Here is a 15,717-nt window from a genome sequence, read left to right as displayed (position 1 = left end):
TCTTTATCAGTGAAGCTGTTATTTACCTTGACATGTCCCTTTAACAGTGAAGCTGTTATTTACCCTGACATGTCCCTTTATCAGTGAAGCTGTTATTTACCCTGACATGTCCCTTTAACAGTGAAGCTGTTATATACCCTGACATGTCCCTTTATCAGTGAAGCTGTTATTTACCCTGACATGTCCCTTTAACAGTGAAGCTGTTATTTACCCTGACATGTCCCTTTATCAGTGAAGCTGTTATTTACCCTGACATGTCCCTTTAACAGTGAAGCTGTTATTTACCCTGACATGTCCCTTTAACAGTGAAGCTGTTATTTACCCTGACATGTCCCTTTATCAGTGAAGCTGTTATTTACCTTGACATGTCCCTTTAACAGTGAAGCTATTATTTACCCTGACATGTCCCTTTATCAGTGAAGCTGTTATTTACCTTGACATGTCCCTTTAACAGTGAAGCTATTATTTACCCTGACATGTCCCTTTATCAGTGAAGCTGTTATTTACCTTGACATGTCCCTTTAACAGTGAAGCTGTTATTTACCCTGACATGTCCCTTTATCAGTGAAGCTGTTATTTACCCTGACATGTCCCTTTAACAGTGAAGCTGCTATTTACCCTGACATGTCCCTTTAACAGTGAAGCTGTTATTTACCCTGACATGTCCCTTTAACAGTGAAGCTGTTATTTACCTTGACATGTCCCTTTATCAGTGAAGCTGTTATTTACCCTGACATGTCCCTTTATCAGTGAAGCTGTTATTTACCCTGACATGTCCCTTTAACAGTGAAGCTGTTATTTACCCTGACATGTCCCTTTAACAGTGAAGCTGTTATTTACCCTGACATGTCCCTTTATCAGTGAAGCTGTTATTTACCTTGACATGTCCCTTTAACAGTGAAGCTATTATTTACCCTGACATGTCCCTTTATCAGTGAAGCTGTTATTTACCTTGACATGTCCCATTAACAGTGAAGCTGTTATTTACCCTGACATGTCCCTTTATCAGTGAAGCTGTTATTTACCTTGGCATGTCCCTTTAACAGTGAAGCTGTTATTTACCCTGACATGTCCCTTTAACAGTGAAGCTGTTATTTACCCTGACATGTCCCTTTATCAGTGAAGCTGTTATTTACCCTGACATGTCCCTTTAACAGTGAAGCTGTTATTTACCCTGCCATGTCCCTTTATCAGTGAAGCTGTTATTTACCTTGACATGTCCCTTTATCAGTGAAGCTGTTATTTACCTTGACATGTCTCTTTATCAGTGAAGCTGTTATTTACCTTGACATGTCTCTTTATCAGTGAAGCTGTTATTTACCTTGACATGTCCCTTTATTAGTGAAGCTGTTATTTACCCTGACATGTCCCTTTATGAGTGAAGCTGTTATTTACCTTGACATGTGCCTTTAAAAGTGAAGCTGTTATTTACCCTGACATGTCCCTTTAACAGTGAAGCTGTTATTTACCCTGACATGTCCCTTTATGAGTGAAGCTGTTATTTACCCTGACATGTCCCTTTAACAGTGAAGCTGTTATTTACCTTGACATGTCCCTTTATCAGTGAAGCTGTTATTTACCCTGACATGTCCCTTTATCAGTGAAGCTGTTATTTACCCTGACATGTCCCTTTAACAGTGAAGCTGTTATTTACCCTGACATGTCCCTTTAAAAGTGAAGCTGTTATTTACCCTGACATGTCCCTTTAACAGTGAAGCTGTTATTTACCCTGACATGTCCCTTTATGAGTGAAGCTGTTATTTACCTTGACATGTCCCTTTAACAGTGAAGCTGTTATTTACCCTGACATGTCTCTTTATCAGTGAAGCTGTTATTTACCTTGACATGTCCCTTTAACAGTGAAGCTGTTATTTACCTTGACATGTCCCTTTATCAGTGAAGCTGTTATTTACCCTGACATGTCCCTTTATCAGTGAAGCTGTTATTTACCCTGACATGTCCCTTTAACAGTGAAGCTGCTATTTACCCTGACATGTCCCTTTATCAGTGACGCTGTTATTTACCTTGCCATGTCCCTTTAACAGTGAAGCTATTATTTACCCTGACATGTCCCTTTATCAGTGAAGCTGTTATTTACCTTGACATGTCCCTTTATCAGTGAAGCTGTTATTTACCCTGACATGTCCCTTTAACAGTGAAGCTGTTATTTACCCTGACATGTCCCTTTATCAGTGAAGCTGTTATTTACCCTGACATGTCCCTTTAACAGTGAAGCTGTTATTTACCTTGACATGTCTCTTTATCAGTGAAGCTGTTATTTACCCTGACATGTCTCTTTATCAGTGAAGCTGTTATTTACCCTGACATGTCCCTTTATCAGTGAATCTGTTATTTACCCTGACATGTCCCTTTAACAGTGAAGCTGTTATTTACCCTGACATGTCCCTTTATCAGTGAAGCTGTTATTTACCCTGACATGTCCCTTTAACAGTGAAGCTGTTATTTACCCTGACATGTCCCTTTAACAGTGAAGCTGTTATTTACCCTGACATGTCCCTTTAACAGTGAAGCTGTTATTTACCTTGACATGTCCCTTTATCAGTGAAGCTGTTATTTACCCTGACATGTCCCTTTATCAGTGAAGCTGTTATTTACCCTGACATGTCCCTTTAACAGTGAAGCTGTTATTTACCCTGACATGTCCCTTTAACAGTGAAGCTGTTATTTACCCTGACATGTCCCTTTATCAGTGAAGCTGTTATTTACCTTGACATGTCCCTTTAACAGTGAAGCTATTATTTACCCTGACATGTCCCTTTATCAGTGAAGCTGTTATTTACCTTGACATGTCCCTTTAACAGTGAAGCTATTATTTACCCTGACATGTCCCTTTATCAGTGAAGCTGTTATTTACCCTGACATGTCCCTTTATCAGTGAAGCTGTTATTTACCTTGGCATGTCCCTTTAACAGTGAAGCTGTTATTTACCCTGACATGTCCCTTTAACAGTGAAGCTGTTATTTACCCTGACATGTCCCTTTATCAGTGAAGCTGTTATTTACCCTGACATGTCCCTTTATCAGTGAAGCTGTTATTTACCTTGACATGTCCCTTTAACAGTGAAGCTATTATTTACCCTGACATGTCCCTTTATCAGTGAAGCTGTTATTTACCTTGACATGTCCCTTTAACAGTGAAGCTGTTATTTACCCTGACATGTCCCTTTATCAGTGAAGCTGTTATTTACCCTGACATGTCCCTTTATCAGTGAAGCTGTTATTTACCTTGGCATGTCCCTTTAACAGTGAAGCTGTTATTTACCCTGACATGTCCCTTTAACAGTGAAGCTGTTATTTACCCTGACATGTCCCTTTATCAGTGAAGCTGTTATTTACCCTGACATGTCCCTTTATCAGTGAAGCTGTTATTTACCCTGACATGTCCCTTTATCAGTGAAGCTGTTATTTACCCTGACATGTCCCTTTATCAGTGAAGCTGTTATTTACCTTGACATGTCCCTTTATCAGTGAATCTGTTATTTACCCTGACATGTCCCTTTATCAGTGAAGCTGTTATTTACCCTGACATGTCCCTTTATCAGTGAAGCTGTTATTTACCTTGACATGTCTCTTTATCAGTGAAGCTATTATTTACCCTGACATGTCCCTTTATCAGTGAATCTGTTATTTACCCTGACATGTCCCTTTATCAGTGAAGCTGTTATTTACCCTGACATGTCCCTTTATCAGTGAAGCTGTTATTTACCCTGACATGTCTCTTTATCAGTGAAGCTGTTATTTACCTTGACATGTCCCTTTATTAGTGAAGCTGTTATTTACCCTGACATGTCCCTTTATGAGTGAAGCTGTTATTTACCTTGACATGTGCCTTTAACAGTGAAGCTGTTATTTACCTTGACATGTCCCTTTAACAGTGAAGCTGTTATTTACCTTGACATGTCCCTTTATCAGTGAAGCTGTTATTTACCCTGACATGTCCCTTTATCAGTGAAGCTGTTATTTACCCTGACATGTCCCTTTAACAGTGAAGCTGCTATTTACCCTGACATGTCCCTTTAACAGTGAAGCTGCTATTTACCCTGACATGTCCCTTTATCAGTGACGCTGTTATTTACCTTGACATGTCCCTTTAACAGTGAAGCTATTATTTACCCTGACATGTCCCTTTATCAGTGAAGCTGTTATTTACCCTGACATGTCCCTTTATCAGTGAAGCTGTTATTTACCTTGACATGTCTCTTTATCAATGAAGCTATTATTTACCCTGACATGTCCCTTTATCAGTGAAGCTGTTATTTACCTTGACATGTCCCTTTATCAGTGAAGCTGTTATTTACCCTGACATGTCCCTTTATCAGTGAAGCTGTTATTTACCTTGACATGTCCCTTTATCAGTGAAGCTGTTATTTACCCTGACATGTCCCTTTAACAGTGAAGCTGTTATTTACCCTGACATGTCCCTTTATCAGTGAAGCTGTTATTTACCTTGACATGTCCCTTTATCAGTGAAGCTGTTATTTACCCTGACATGTCCCTTTATCAGTGAAGCTGTTATTTACCCTGACATGTCCCTTTATCAGTGAAGCTGTTATTTACCCTGACATGTCTCTTTATCAGTGAAGCTGTTATTTACCCTGACATGTCCCTTTAACAGTGAAGCTGTTATTTACCTTGACATGTCCCTTTAACAGTGAAGCTGTTATTTACCTTGACATGTCCCTTTATCAGTGAAGCTGTTATTTACCCTGACATGTCCCTTTATCAGTGAAGCTGTTATTTACCTTGACATGTCCCTTTATCAGTGAAGCTGTTATTTACCCTGACATGTCCCTTTATCAGTGAAGCTGTTATTTACCCTGACATGTCCCTTTAACAGTGAAGCTGTTATTTACCCTGACATGTCCCTTTAACAGTGAAGCTGTTATTTACCCTGACATGTCCCTTTATCAGTGAAGCTGTTATTTACCCTGACATGTCCCTTTATCAGTGAAGCTGTTATTTACCCTGACATGTCCCTTTATCAGTGAAGCTGTTATTTACCTTGACATGTCCCTTTAACAGTGAAGCTGTTATTTACCCTGACATGTCCCTTTAACAGTGAAGCTGTTATTTACCCTGACATGTCCCTTTATCAGTGAAGCTGTTATTTACCTTGACATGTCTCTTTATCAGTGAAGCTGTTATTTACCTTGACATGTCCCTTTATCAGTGAAGCTGTTATTTACCCTGACATGTCCCTTTAACAGTGAAGCTGTTATTTACCCTGACATGTCCCTTTAACAGTGAAGCTGTTATTTACCTTGACATGTCCCTTTATCAGTGAAGCTGTTATTTACCCTGACATGTCCCTTTATCAGTGAAGCTGTTATTTACCCTGACATGTCCCTTTATCAGTGAAGCTGTTATTTACCTTGACATGTCCCTTTAACAGTGAAGCTGTTATTTACCCTGACATGTCCCTTTAACAGTGAAGCTGTTATTTACCCTGACATGTCCCTTTATCAGTGAAGCTGTTATTTACCTTGACATGTCTCTTTATCAGTGAAGCTGTTATTTACCTTGACATGTCCCTTTATCAGTGAAGCTGTTATTTACCCTGACATGTCCCTTTAACAGTGAAGCTGTTATTTACCCTGACATGTCCCTTTATCAGTGAAGCTGTTATTTACCTTGACATGTCCCTTTATCAGTGAAGCTGTTATTTACCCTGACATGTCCCTTTAACAGTGAAGCTGTTATTTACCCTGACATGTCCCTTTATCAGTGAAGCTGTTATTTACCTTGACATGTCCCTTTATCAGTGAAGCTGTTAAACTATGGATTTGGGGTTTGAGGTTGTGATCGGATTGTTTTTTTCTGGTTCCAGATGATTGAGTCCGAGTGCTTTCAGGAGCTCAACGTGTTTCATACGGATGGGACAGTTCCCCCGGACCTGGACTGGAGAGGACAGCCCTCGCCTGCTCCTAAACAGGGGCTGCTGCAGAGGCTTTTTGGGAGACAGGTTAGATCCTCAACCTTATTAAACCTAAAACCTCAGTGTTGTGTGTGTCATAGATTCTACATTATATTTTATACTTGATTTGTTAGGTCTCTATGTTTTGGGCTGTAGGTGTATGGATTCTTATTGACTATGGGTATGTTTTGATAAACCAGAATGCACCTATTGTAGCATGATGTACTACATCACCCATAATGCTCTGTGTAAGATCTCACAACGAGCAGTATGGGTACTGTAGTACATCATATCAAATATAGCCCTTTTTACCTCAGCAGATGTCACAAAGTGCTTATACAGAAACCCAACCTAAAACCCCAAACAGCAAGCAATGCAGATATAGAAGCACAGTGGCTAGGAAAAACTCCCTAGAAAGGCAGGAACCTAGGAAGAAACCAAGCTCTGAGAGGAACCAGGCTCTGAGGGTTGGCCAGTCCTCTTCTGGATGTGCCGGGTGGAAATTATAAGAGTACATGGCCATTAAGGCCAGATCATTCTTCAAGACGTTCAAACATTCATAGATGAACAGCAGGGTCAAATAATAATCACAGTGGTTGTAGAGGGTGCAACATGTTAGCACCTCAGGAGTAAATGTCAGTTGGGGTGGAGGGGTGGCGAGCAGAAGAGAAGAGAAGAGAAGAGGGAGAGAGCGAGAGAGCGTACATACATTCACACAGGACACCAGATAAGACAGGAACATTTCACCAAATAGGACAGACTGACCCTAGCCCCCCGGCACATAGACTATTGCAGCATAGATACTGGAGGCTGAGACAGGCGGGTTCCGGGGTCACTGTGTCCCTTTCCGAAGATACCTTCGGACAAGGCCAACCAGGCAGGATATAACCCCACCAACTTTGCCGAAGCACAGCCCCCACACCAATAGAGGGATATCAACAGATCACCAACTTATTACCCTGAGACAAGGCTGAGTATAGCCCACGAAGATCTCCTCCACCACACGAGCCCGAGGGGGCGCAAAACCCGACGGGAAGATCACGTCAGTGATTCAACCACTCAAGTCGAGTATAGCGAAAAAAGCCTGGCACGACGTGATGCACCCCTCCTAGGGACGGCATGGAAGAGCACTAGTAAGCCAGTGACGCAGCCCCCGTAATAGGTCAGAGGCAGAGAATCCCAGTGGAGAGAGGGGAGCTGGCAAGGCAGAGACAGCAGGGCGGTTCGTCACTCCAGAGCCTTACCGTTCACCTTTGCACACCTGGGACAGATTACACTCAATCATAGGACCTACTGAAGAGATGAGTATTCAGTAAAGACTGAAAGTTCGAGAACGGGTCTGCATCTCTCACATGGATAGGCGCAGATCATTCCATAACAATTGAGCTCTATAGGAGAAAACCTTGCCTCCAGCTGTTTGTTTAGAAATTCTAGGGACAATGAGGCCTGCGTCTTGTGACCGTAGCGTACGTGTAGGTATGTACGGCAGGACCAAATTGGAGAGATGGGTAGGAGCCAGTCCATGTAATGCTTTGTAGGTTAGCAGTAAAACCTTGAAATCAGCCCTAGCCTTAACAGGAAGCCAGTGTAGAGAGGCTAGCACTGGAGTAGTATGAGCTAATGTTTGGTTCTAGTCAAGATTCTAGCATCCGTGTTTAGCACTAACTGAAGTTTATTTAGTGCTTTATCCGGGTAGCCCGGAGAGTAGAGCATTGCAGTAGTCTAATCTATAAGTGACAGAAGCATGGCTTAGCTTTTCTGCATTATTTTTGGACAAAAAGTTTCAGATTTTTGCAATGTTAGGAATATGGAAATATTCTTGATATGTTCGTCAAGAGTGATCAGGGTCCAGAGTAACAGTTTTATTTGAGATGACTGTCAACCATCGAGATGAATTGTCAGATCATGCTCCTGAAGCTTACATAATGGTTTCCTGTCTCCTTATCAATACTTGTCCTCATGAACTTCTCTTTGGGCCTCCTGATAATTGCCTGCTCTCTGTCGCCCTCTGTCAGGACTGCTGTGGGAACTGCAGCGACAGCGATGAGGAGCCCACCAGGCTGTGACTGAGCACCCTCCTCCCAGCCTCACTGAGGATCTCATTTGTTTACAAATTTTGCACATTTGTATTTTTAAGATAGTTCTATATAAATATTGGAATGTATATTTTCAATATATAGCCATAAAGTCCATGTTATTTAAATGTAATCATGATTCAGAATCCGTCCACATTTTCATGCATGGCAACAACAGCTGTGACCATACTGTCACCCCCACATCTCATCTGTTGATGTTGTTCTCAGCCAATATCGCAAGCCTCTTTTTCTTTCTCCTTTTCTTTGTCTTATAAAAAGTGTCGACTGGGCTCAGATTGCTTACAATTTTTATTTTATTTGAAATGTATATTCAAAATATATATTATTAATATTTACTTTGTGCAATTCTAGACAATCAAATTAGGATATTTGTTTGAAGTGTAGGCTTAAAAGGAAATTGAAGACTGAGGTGAACTCTTAGTATGAGGTATATGTACATTTTAGGGTTCTATCTAGAGAAATTTGATGTAAGCCAAATAGATATGACTGAACGATGCATATGTAAGTGCACAAGTGCAAACAAGTGTATCATATATGTGACCTCTAAAGTCCTAAATGTGTCTTCCTAAGAATCTGGGTTTAGGTAAAAAGCATGTTAGTTCCCAACCACATTATGAGCTAGAGAAGGGAATTTTCTAAAAACGCCCTGCATTATTGTACAGTAATTCAATTGCCAAAAGGGACCTTTTTGTAACACGTGGATAGCCGAGAATGGCCTTGGAGTTTCCTCTACCATGGCATCCTCTAGATTGCTACACTTTTGTCACAGCTCCTGAGTTTAATTTAGCGGTGCATTTATGACCAAACTGGTTTGTTTTAATCCTCAAAATATTTGAATAATTAAGTCCTTCCCATTCAAGGTGCTTCAGACCATGCTGCCTCTCTCTCTCTCTCTCCTGTCTCCTCTGCCGCTGTTGTACCTCATGTGTTCCTTTGCTATGCTGATGTGTGTCTGTGCATTATGTAACTCAGTGGGATTCTCCTTGTGGATGTGGGACTATAATAGGACTGAGCACCCTGACAGACAATGGGACTATGGTATCCCCCACTGAACCCTCCTTACCAGAGACTCTATCAGACTGAGGAAGAGGGGTCAAAGGGGAAGGGAGGGGTTACGGAGAGGTTAAGCCATCTTCATGAAAACCTCGGCACTCCAACGGAAGTGAAAGAGACTTCCAAAACTCCTCTTACCATCCCCATCTCTCATTGAATTGTGTTTTATTGTGTGTGATTCTCAGATGAACTTGCCTACATTCCAGTCAATACCGTACTGTACTGTGTAAAGTTATGCTACTTTTGTTTATTTAGCAATATTACTTTTTTTAACCGGTGTAAAGTTAAAACTACAACATCAACAGCTCCACCGTGATACTAGAGCAGGACTTCTAGTCTGATTATTATGACTTGTCTTTACAATGTGCTCCTGAGCCAGGCTTACACATTGAGAGAGGATGGTCTTCTTGCAATGCACTGATGTTTTGTGTGTGTCCATATTTTACCATAACCACTAGACCAGTGTTTCACAATCTCTGTCCTGGGGACCCGCGGGGTTACATGTTTTGGTTTTTGCCCTAGCATTACACAGCTGATTCAAATAATCAAAGCTTGATGATTAGTTGATTATTTGAATCAGCTGTGTAGTGTAAGGGGAAACAACCCATACGAGAATGCCTTGGGATCCCCAGGACCTAGCTTGAGAAACCCTGTACTAGACTCTCTGTCCTGGTCATGATGAGTGAACGTGCTACTGTACAAGGGAGTTCTTGGAACGTTCTCGGGAACATCAGGAGGATGTCTAAATCTCTGTTAGTATTCCAAGCCCAACAGGAGAACACAAAGCAACAGGTTTTGACAGTGGGTATGAGAACAGTTCAATTTACCAAACATATACTTAATTTTTAACTCAGTAAAGAATGGAATAGACCCACTGGGCAATAACTGAATTCAACAACAACAAAGACATCTATGTGATGACGTTGAATCAACGTGGAAACTGATTGGATTTGCAAGAAGTCAGCAATGTCGAAATTCTGTATTTTTTTTCACCCAAGTTTTAACCTAAATTACATTTTTTGATTTATAATTGAATTCGTGTTATTTGAAAACTCAATCAAATGTAAATCAAAACAACAGTAAACATGTTCCCCACGAATGATGCTGCACCCCCTTGAGCCAATTAGTAACAACAATTCAAGCTCAAACGGGACAGGAGATATGCTTGTTCAAAGTTTGGAATGTCAGTTAAATACTATAGCGCTGTTCCCTATGTGAAAAGACTATCTGTGAAGTGAAAATGGCAGTTAGCGTCTGTTAGTGCCAGACAGTCAAGTCATGGCCTTGTCCAGTTCATGTGTCACATACCTTACTTTGACTTTAAAGGGTTCAGGGACATTTACTTACGCTTTTAATATTTATCTGCGTTTATGTTATATTGTGTTACACACCTTCTGTGATTCTACAAGCCTTTCTGGTGAGCTACAGCAGCTGTAAAAAGCTATTTGGTGCACCATGTGCTGAACTGAAATGCTAGGCTATGCTAATGCTAGGCAGTCAAACTGGTCGTGTCTTAAGTAAGGTGCTTCTTTCCTAACATTATCCTGCCATCTTTATCTACCTGTACAATACTTCTACATTTTATTTCAGTTATTTATTTTTGTCATGTGCTCAATGTTTTTACCTATGTGTTCGCTCCTAACTGCTTTCAGTGTTCTGTGTTCTGTAAATGTTTTTGGTGTGTTGCCATTGACATTTTGCCAACTATGTTCAGACTGCACTAAGCCCTCACACCTTGGAGGCACACTTTGTGTTACACTTCACTTGGAGAACATGTATGAGGTGGGGGAAAAAGTATCTGAAAGTCCATATATCCTTTAAATACCATATTAAATCAAGCACTTAGTATTCTTTGTCTGATAAATTGTATCTAAGTCCACGTCCCCACTTTTGTTACGTTGCATGTGTGATACCTCCCTGAGCTCAGGAAGGTTGGAGACTTTATTCATGTTAACTTCCTCTGACTCCATTGCCTTCCCACACTGTCTTCTGCAAGGCCAAATGTCATACTGTGTGTCACTAGAGACCATTACGTAGGTCTCTGTTGTCCTACTGTGTTTACATGCCAAATGGAAGCAACCGAGAGGATAGTGATGATAATGATGATGATCAAGATCATATGTTGACAATGATGAAAGTGGACTCGATGATGATAATAATGAGGATGATGAAGATGTGAACATGTGCCATGTACATGCTATGTATCACTCTGATGTGATGTTTGTTTGAGCTCTTTTGTTCTCTCTTTCCCTTCAATCAACTCGTACTGTCTGCCTCTAACCTGTCTCCGTAGGTGCCTGTGAAAATGTACATTATTCATGGCCAATCAAACCATGTAACAAAGTATTTTACTTCAATAAAACTTTTTTTGTTTAGCTTTGGCGTGTCTTGTGTAATTCAATCTTGCAAACAAACAAAAATATTAACGCAACATGCAACAATTTCAACGATTTTACTCAATTACAGCTCATATAAGAAAATCAGTCTATTCAAATACATTCATTAGGCCCTAATCTATGGATTTCACATGACTGGGCAGGGGCGCAATCATGGCTGGACAGCATGCCAATTGCACGCTTCCTCAAAACTTCAGGCATCTGTATGACAAAACAGCACATTTTAGAGTGGTATTGTACCCAGCACAAAGTGCACCTGTGTAATGCGCATGCTGTTTAATCAGCTTCTTGATATGCCACACCTGTCAGGTGGATGGATTATCTTGGCAAAGGAGAAATGCTCACTAACAGTCATGTAAACACATTTCTGCACAAAATTTGAAAGTAATAAGCTTTTTGTGCATATGAACAATTTCTGGGATCTTTTATTTCAGCACATGAAACATGGGGCCAACACTTTACATGTTTTGTTTATATTTTTGTTCAGTGTAGATGACAGTTGCCTGTGTAACAGGTGGGATTTGTGACCAGTAGCTCTCGTTCGAGAACCAAAATTAAGTTTTAACCATTAGACCAAAGGAAAATTCCTCTGATCCGAGGGCAACTATTGGGCTAATGAGTCTCAGGTAGGGCTACCAATCACGAGAGCGTGATTGCAAATTACCTCCGCTGCACCTGCATTCCTTTGGGCATCAGATTTTCGAGAAAAGTTGGAGGGATAATTAATTTGGAGGAAAGCTGCACTTCATTGGTGCAGCAGGTGCATCACCTGACATTATAAGTGTCAGGCTGCTCAGGTGTTGGTACCCACCGTCCATTTGAACTATTTCTCCCCGTAGGATCATGATGTGTATTGTGTAGCTCCCACATCACTGCATGCTATTCTACCAGAGAGCTTCTCTGTCCCAGCACTTATTTTCACCAATACAGTACTGATAAAGCCTTCATCTGTCTGGCTCTCCTCTTCTCCAAACCATCATCTGTGCCCCTCCCTCCCTCACACCTCTCTCTTTTTCCTCTCTCTCACTCCTCATCAGCCTCCCCACCGTTGCCAGGCAACCCTCTTTAAGAGGGATTTAAAATAAATAAATAAATGCTTGAAATAGACTTCTGTTTTTTAATATTGAAAGGAGGCACAGAGTTGAAAGGAGGCCTGGTGCAGACTGTCTTTATGGCATGAATGTATCATCAGGGTAGGCTGGGGTGTTGCTGGTGTTGTACGCATCAGGAGAGAAAGAAAGAATGAGAGAGAAAGAGAGAGAGAGAGAGATCCTATGCAACACAATGTTTTTGTCTTTTTCTCTGCCAGTTGTGGATCACCAAGGACGTTGAATGTATTGTTTTTACTTAGACATTAGCTGATTGGGAGTGTGTGATTGGCACCCCTCTATCCACTTAATCACTCTCTCTCTCTCTTAGTCTCTCTATTTCTCTCTCCACAGCAACCCTGAAGCATACAGTATAACACCAGAACCACCCTATCTATCCCGTCTCCCAACTCTCCCATCTCAACGGTTGAAGGTTTATGTGTGAAGTCAGACAGTTAGTGATTAGAGCAGATGACTATGATGATGTAGAGCACAGCAAAACCCATATTTAGGCACAGCTGCGGTCCCTTCAGGTATAGAGACCTTAAAGATTTTACAGCATTTGAACAAAGTTTTTGAACAAACCCTTTTAATTCAAAACTTTGTCTCCATTCAATCACATTCATCTGTATCACCTACAGTGCTGTGAAAAAGTATTTGCCCCCTTCCTTACACTTAAATGTTTCACCAATCTGCATTGTGCTATCTGCTATCTGCAACTGGAATGAGATGTTCGACGAGCAGGTGTCCACATACTTTTGATCATGTATTGTATATCTCTATGTCTGTGTGGGTGTGTGCTTGAGTGAGTGCATGTGTGCTAAGGTGCACAGAATCCAAGCAGGTGGTCAGTCCAGTTCAAGTGTTCAGCAGTTTGATGACTTGTAGATAGAAATGGTCTCTGAGCCTGTTGGTATCAGACTTCTCCAATACCGTCTGCCCTACAATAAGGGAGAAAACAGCTCATGGCGCGGGTGTGTGGGGTCCTTGATGATGCTGCCTTCCTGGATGGGTGGTAGCACGTTCCGAAACCAACAGTGTTCCATCATGTGGACGGGGCAAGGCTAGGGATTGTCTTAGAGATCTATGCATCTAGGTGGCGACTCTTCTTTAGACTATTACACTTAGTGTGATTTACTTAGTGTGCATCAAGTCTCTTTGCAACCAATAAATAATAAGAAACTAAAACCACTGAGTGTTTCATTTCTATGGAAGAGACACTACATTTCATTAGCCTTCTGAGTCACTCTCTATGACTGCGTCCCAAGTGGCCCCTACCCTGTGGGCCCTGGTCAAAAGTAATGCACTAAATAGGTAATAGGGTGCCATTCGGGAAGACCGCATGTTGTGCCCTGAGGTATTCTCCATTTACTGGGAAATTAGAACTTCACCTAAGCCAACTTCCAGGGAAATACCCATGAATAAAGTTCAGGAGGAGAGAGTGAGCAGGACCCAACGTCACGACACAATGCTTTCCATTGTGCCCCGGCCTGGCCTCCCTGATGCTGCTGTGTCACTGATAGTATCTATCTGAATTACACCTCCATGTGCCACGTGTCACAGTCACACTCAGTCACAACAACCAATCACAATGGACAGTTATAATGACTTTGATGTCGTGCCAGTGAGCACATGATCAGCGTCTCTGACTGGGAAGTTACTTTTTTTATTGCTCTCACTCACTAGGTCACGTTAGTCACACACACACACAGACACACACACATACAAGCCACATTCTCCTATTCCCCATAGGACGATACCGGAAATATCCTGTGTCGCTAGTTTGCTGCGTGGACACTTTATGGATGTTTAGTCAGGCTTAGGTCACATAGCACTGTGATTTCCCACACACATAATGGTTAACCCCTGCTGTGAAATGAAAATATCACTCCTCCTCAATATGTGGGAAATGGGTTTCCTTCATCTCAGCCTGACACTGCGTCCGACCACTAAGGCCACAGTGTAAGTCAGCCTAGCAAAACACAATCCATGTGGGGGGGTGGGGGGGGTCCTTGATGATTTGTACAGTCCCCTCAATAATAGACACAAATCAAATTATATTGGTTGTGTACACATATTTTGTAGATGTTATCGCAGGTGCAGCGAAATGCTTATGTTTCTAGCTCCAACAGTGCAGTAATACCTAACAATACAAAACATTACACACAAATATCAGAAATATCAGAAGGAGCTATGTCAGAGTCCGGAATATAAATATGCAGCATATGTGTATAATGGTGTGAAATAGACAGTATGGACAGTATATGAATAGAAAAGGTGTGTACAGCAGTAGTTATATAGGATCAGCCTTGACTAGAAGTATACACTATATACATATGAAGTGGGTTAAACAGTATGCAAACATTACTAAAGTCTATAAAGTGTAGGGTAGAGTACTGGGTGGTAGCCGGCTAGAAACAGTGACTAAGGTTCAGGGCAGGGTACTGGGCAGAGGCAGGCTAGTGGTGACTATTTAATAGTCTGATGGCCTGGAGATGGAAGCTATTTTTCAGTCTCTCGGTCCCAGCTTTGATGCACCTGTACTGTCTCCGCCTTCTAGATGGTGGCGGGTTGAAAAGGCCGTGGCTCGGGTGGCTGAGGTCCTTGATGATCTTCTTGCCTTTCTATGACACCGGGTGCTGTAGATGTCCTGGAGGGCAGGCACTGTGCCCCCGGTGATGCGTTGGTCTGACTGCACCACCCTCTGGAGAGCTCTGAGGTTGAGGACAGTGCAATTGCCGTATCAGGCAGTGATACAGTTGAGCATCTGTAGAATTTTGTGAGGGTCTTAGGGGCCAAGCCCCAAAAAATTCAGCCTCCTAAGGTTGAAGTGGCGCTATTGTGCCTTTTTGATTCAGAGGAGTTGGGTTAAATGCCGAAGACACATTTCAGTTGAAGGCATTTAGTTGTACAACTGACTAGGTATCCCCCTTTCCCTTTCTTCACCACACTGTCTGTGTGAACGGACCATTTCAGGTTGTCAGTGATGTGCACACCGAGGAACTTGAAGCTTTTCACCCTCTCCACTGCGGCCCCGTCGATGTGGATGGGGGCGTGCTCTCTCTGCTGTCTACTGAAGTCCACGATCAGCTCCTTCGTTTTGTTGACGTTGAGTGACTGGCTATTTTCCTGGCACCACTCCACCAGGGC

The 15,717-nt window shown here is 41.8% G+C and overlaps 1 protein-coding gene across 1 annotated transcript in view; it reads left to right on the top strand.

Annotated features, from left to right (window-relative positions):
• The window catches only part of grk6 (G protein-coupled receptor kinase 6), a 53,601-nt gene extending 42,142 nt beyond the window's left edge, over positions 1-11,459 (top strand). Inside the window, exons 15-16 of the mRNA XM_039005408.1 lie at positions 5,848-5,982; positions 7,950-11,459. Of these exons, the coding sequence (XP_038861336.1) occupies positions 5,848-5,982; positions 7,950-8,000 (186 nt within the window). The 3' untranslated portion in view covers positions 8,001-11,459. The remainder of the gene's footprint in view (positions 1-5,847; positions 5,983-7,949) is intronic.
• The last annotated feature ends 4,258 nt before the right edge of the window (positions 11,460-15,717 follow it).

This window comes from Salvelinus namaycush, chromosome 12 (genome assembly GCF_016432855.1).
Source record: "Salvelinus namaycush isolate Seneca chromosome 12, SaNama_1.0, whole genome shotgun sequence".
Classification (NCBI taxonomy): Eukaryota; Metazoa; Chordata; class Actinopteri; order Salmoniformes; family Salmonidae; genus Salvelinus; species Salvelinus namaycush.
This window is presented reverse-complemented; position numbering and strand designations above follow the sequence as displayed.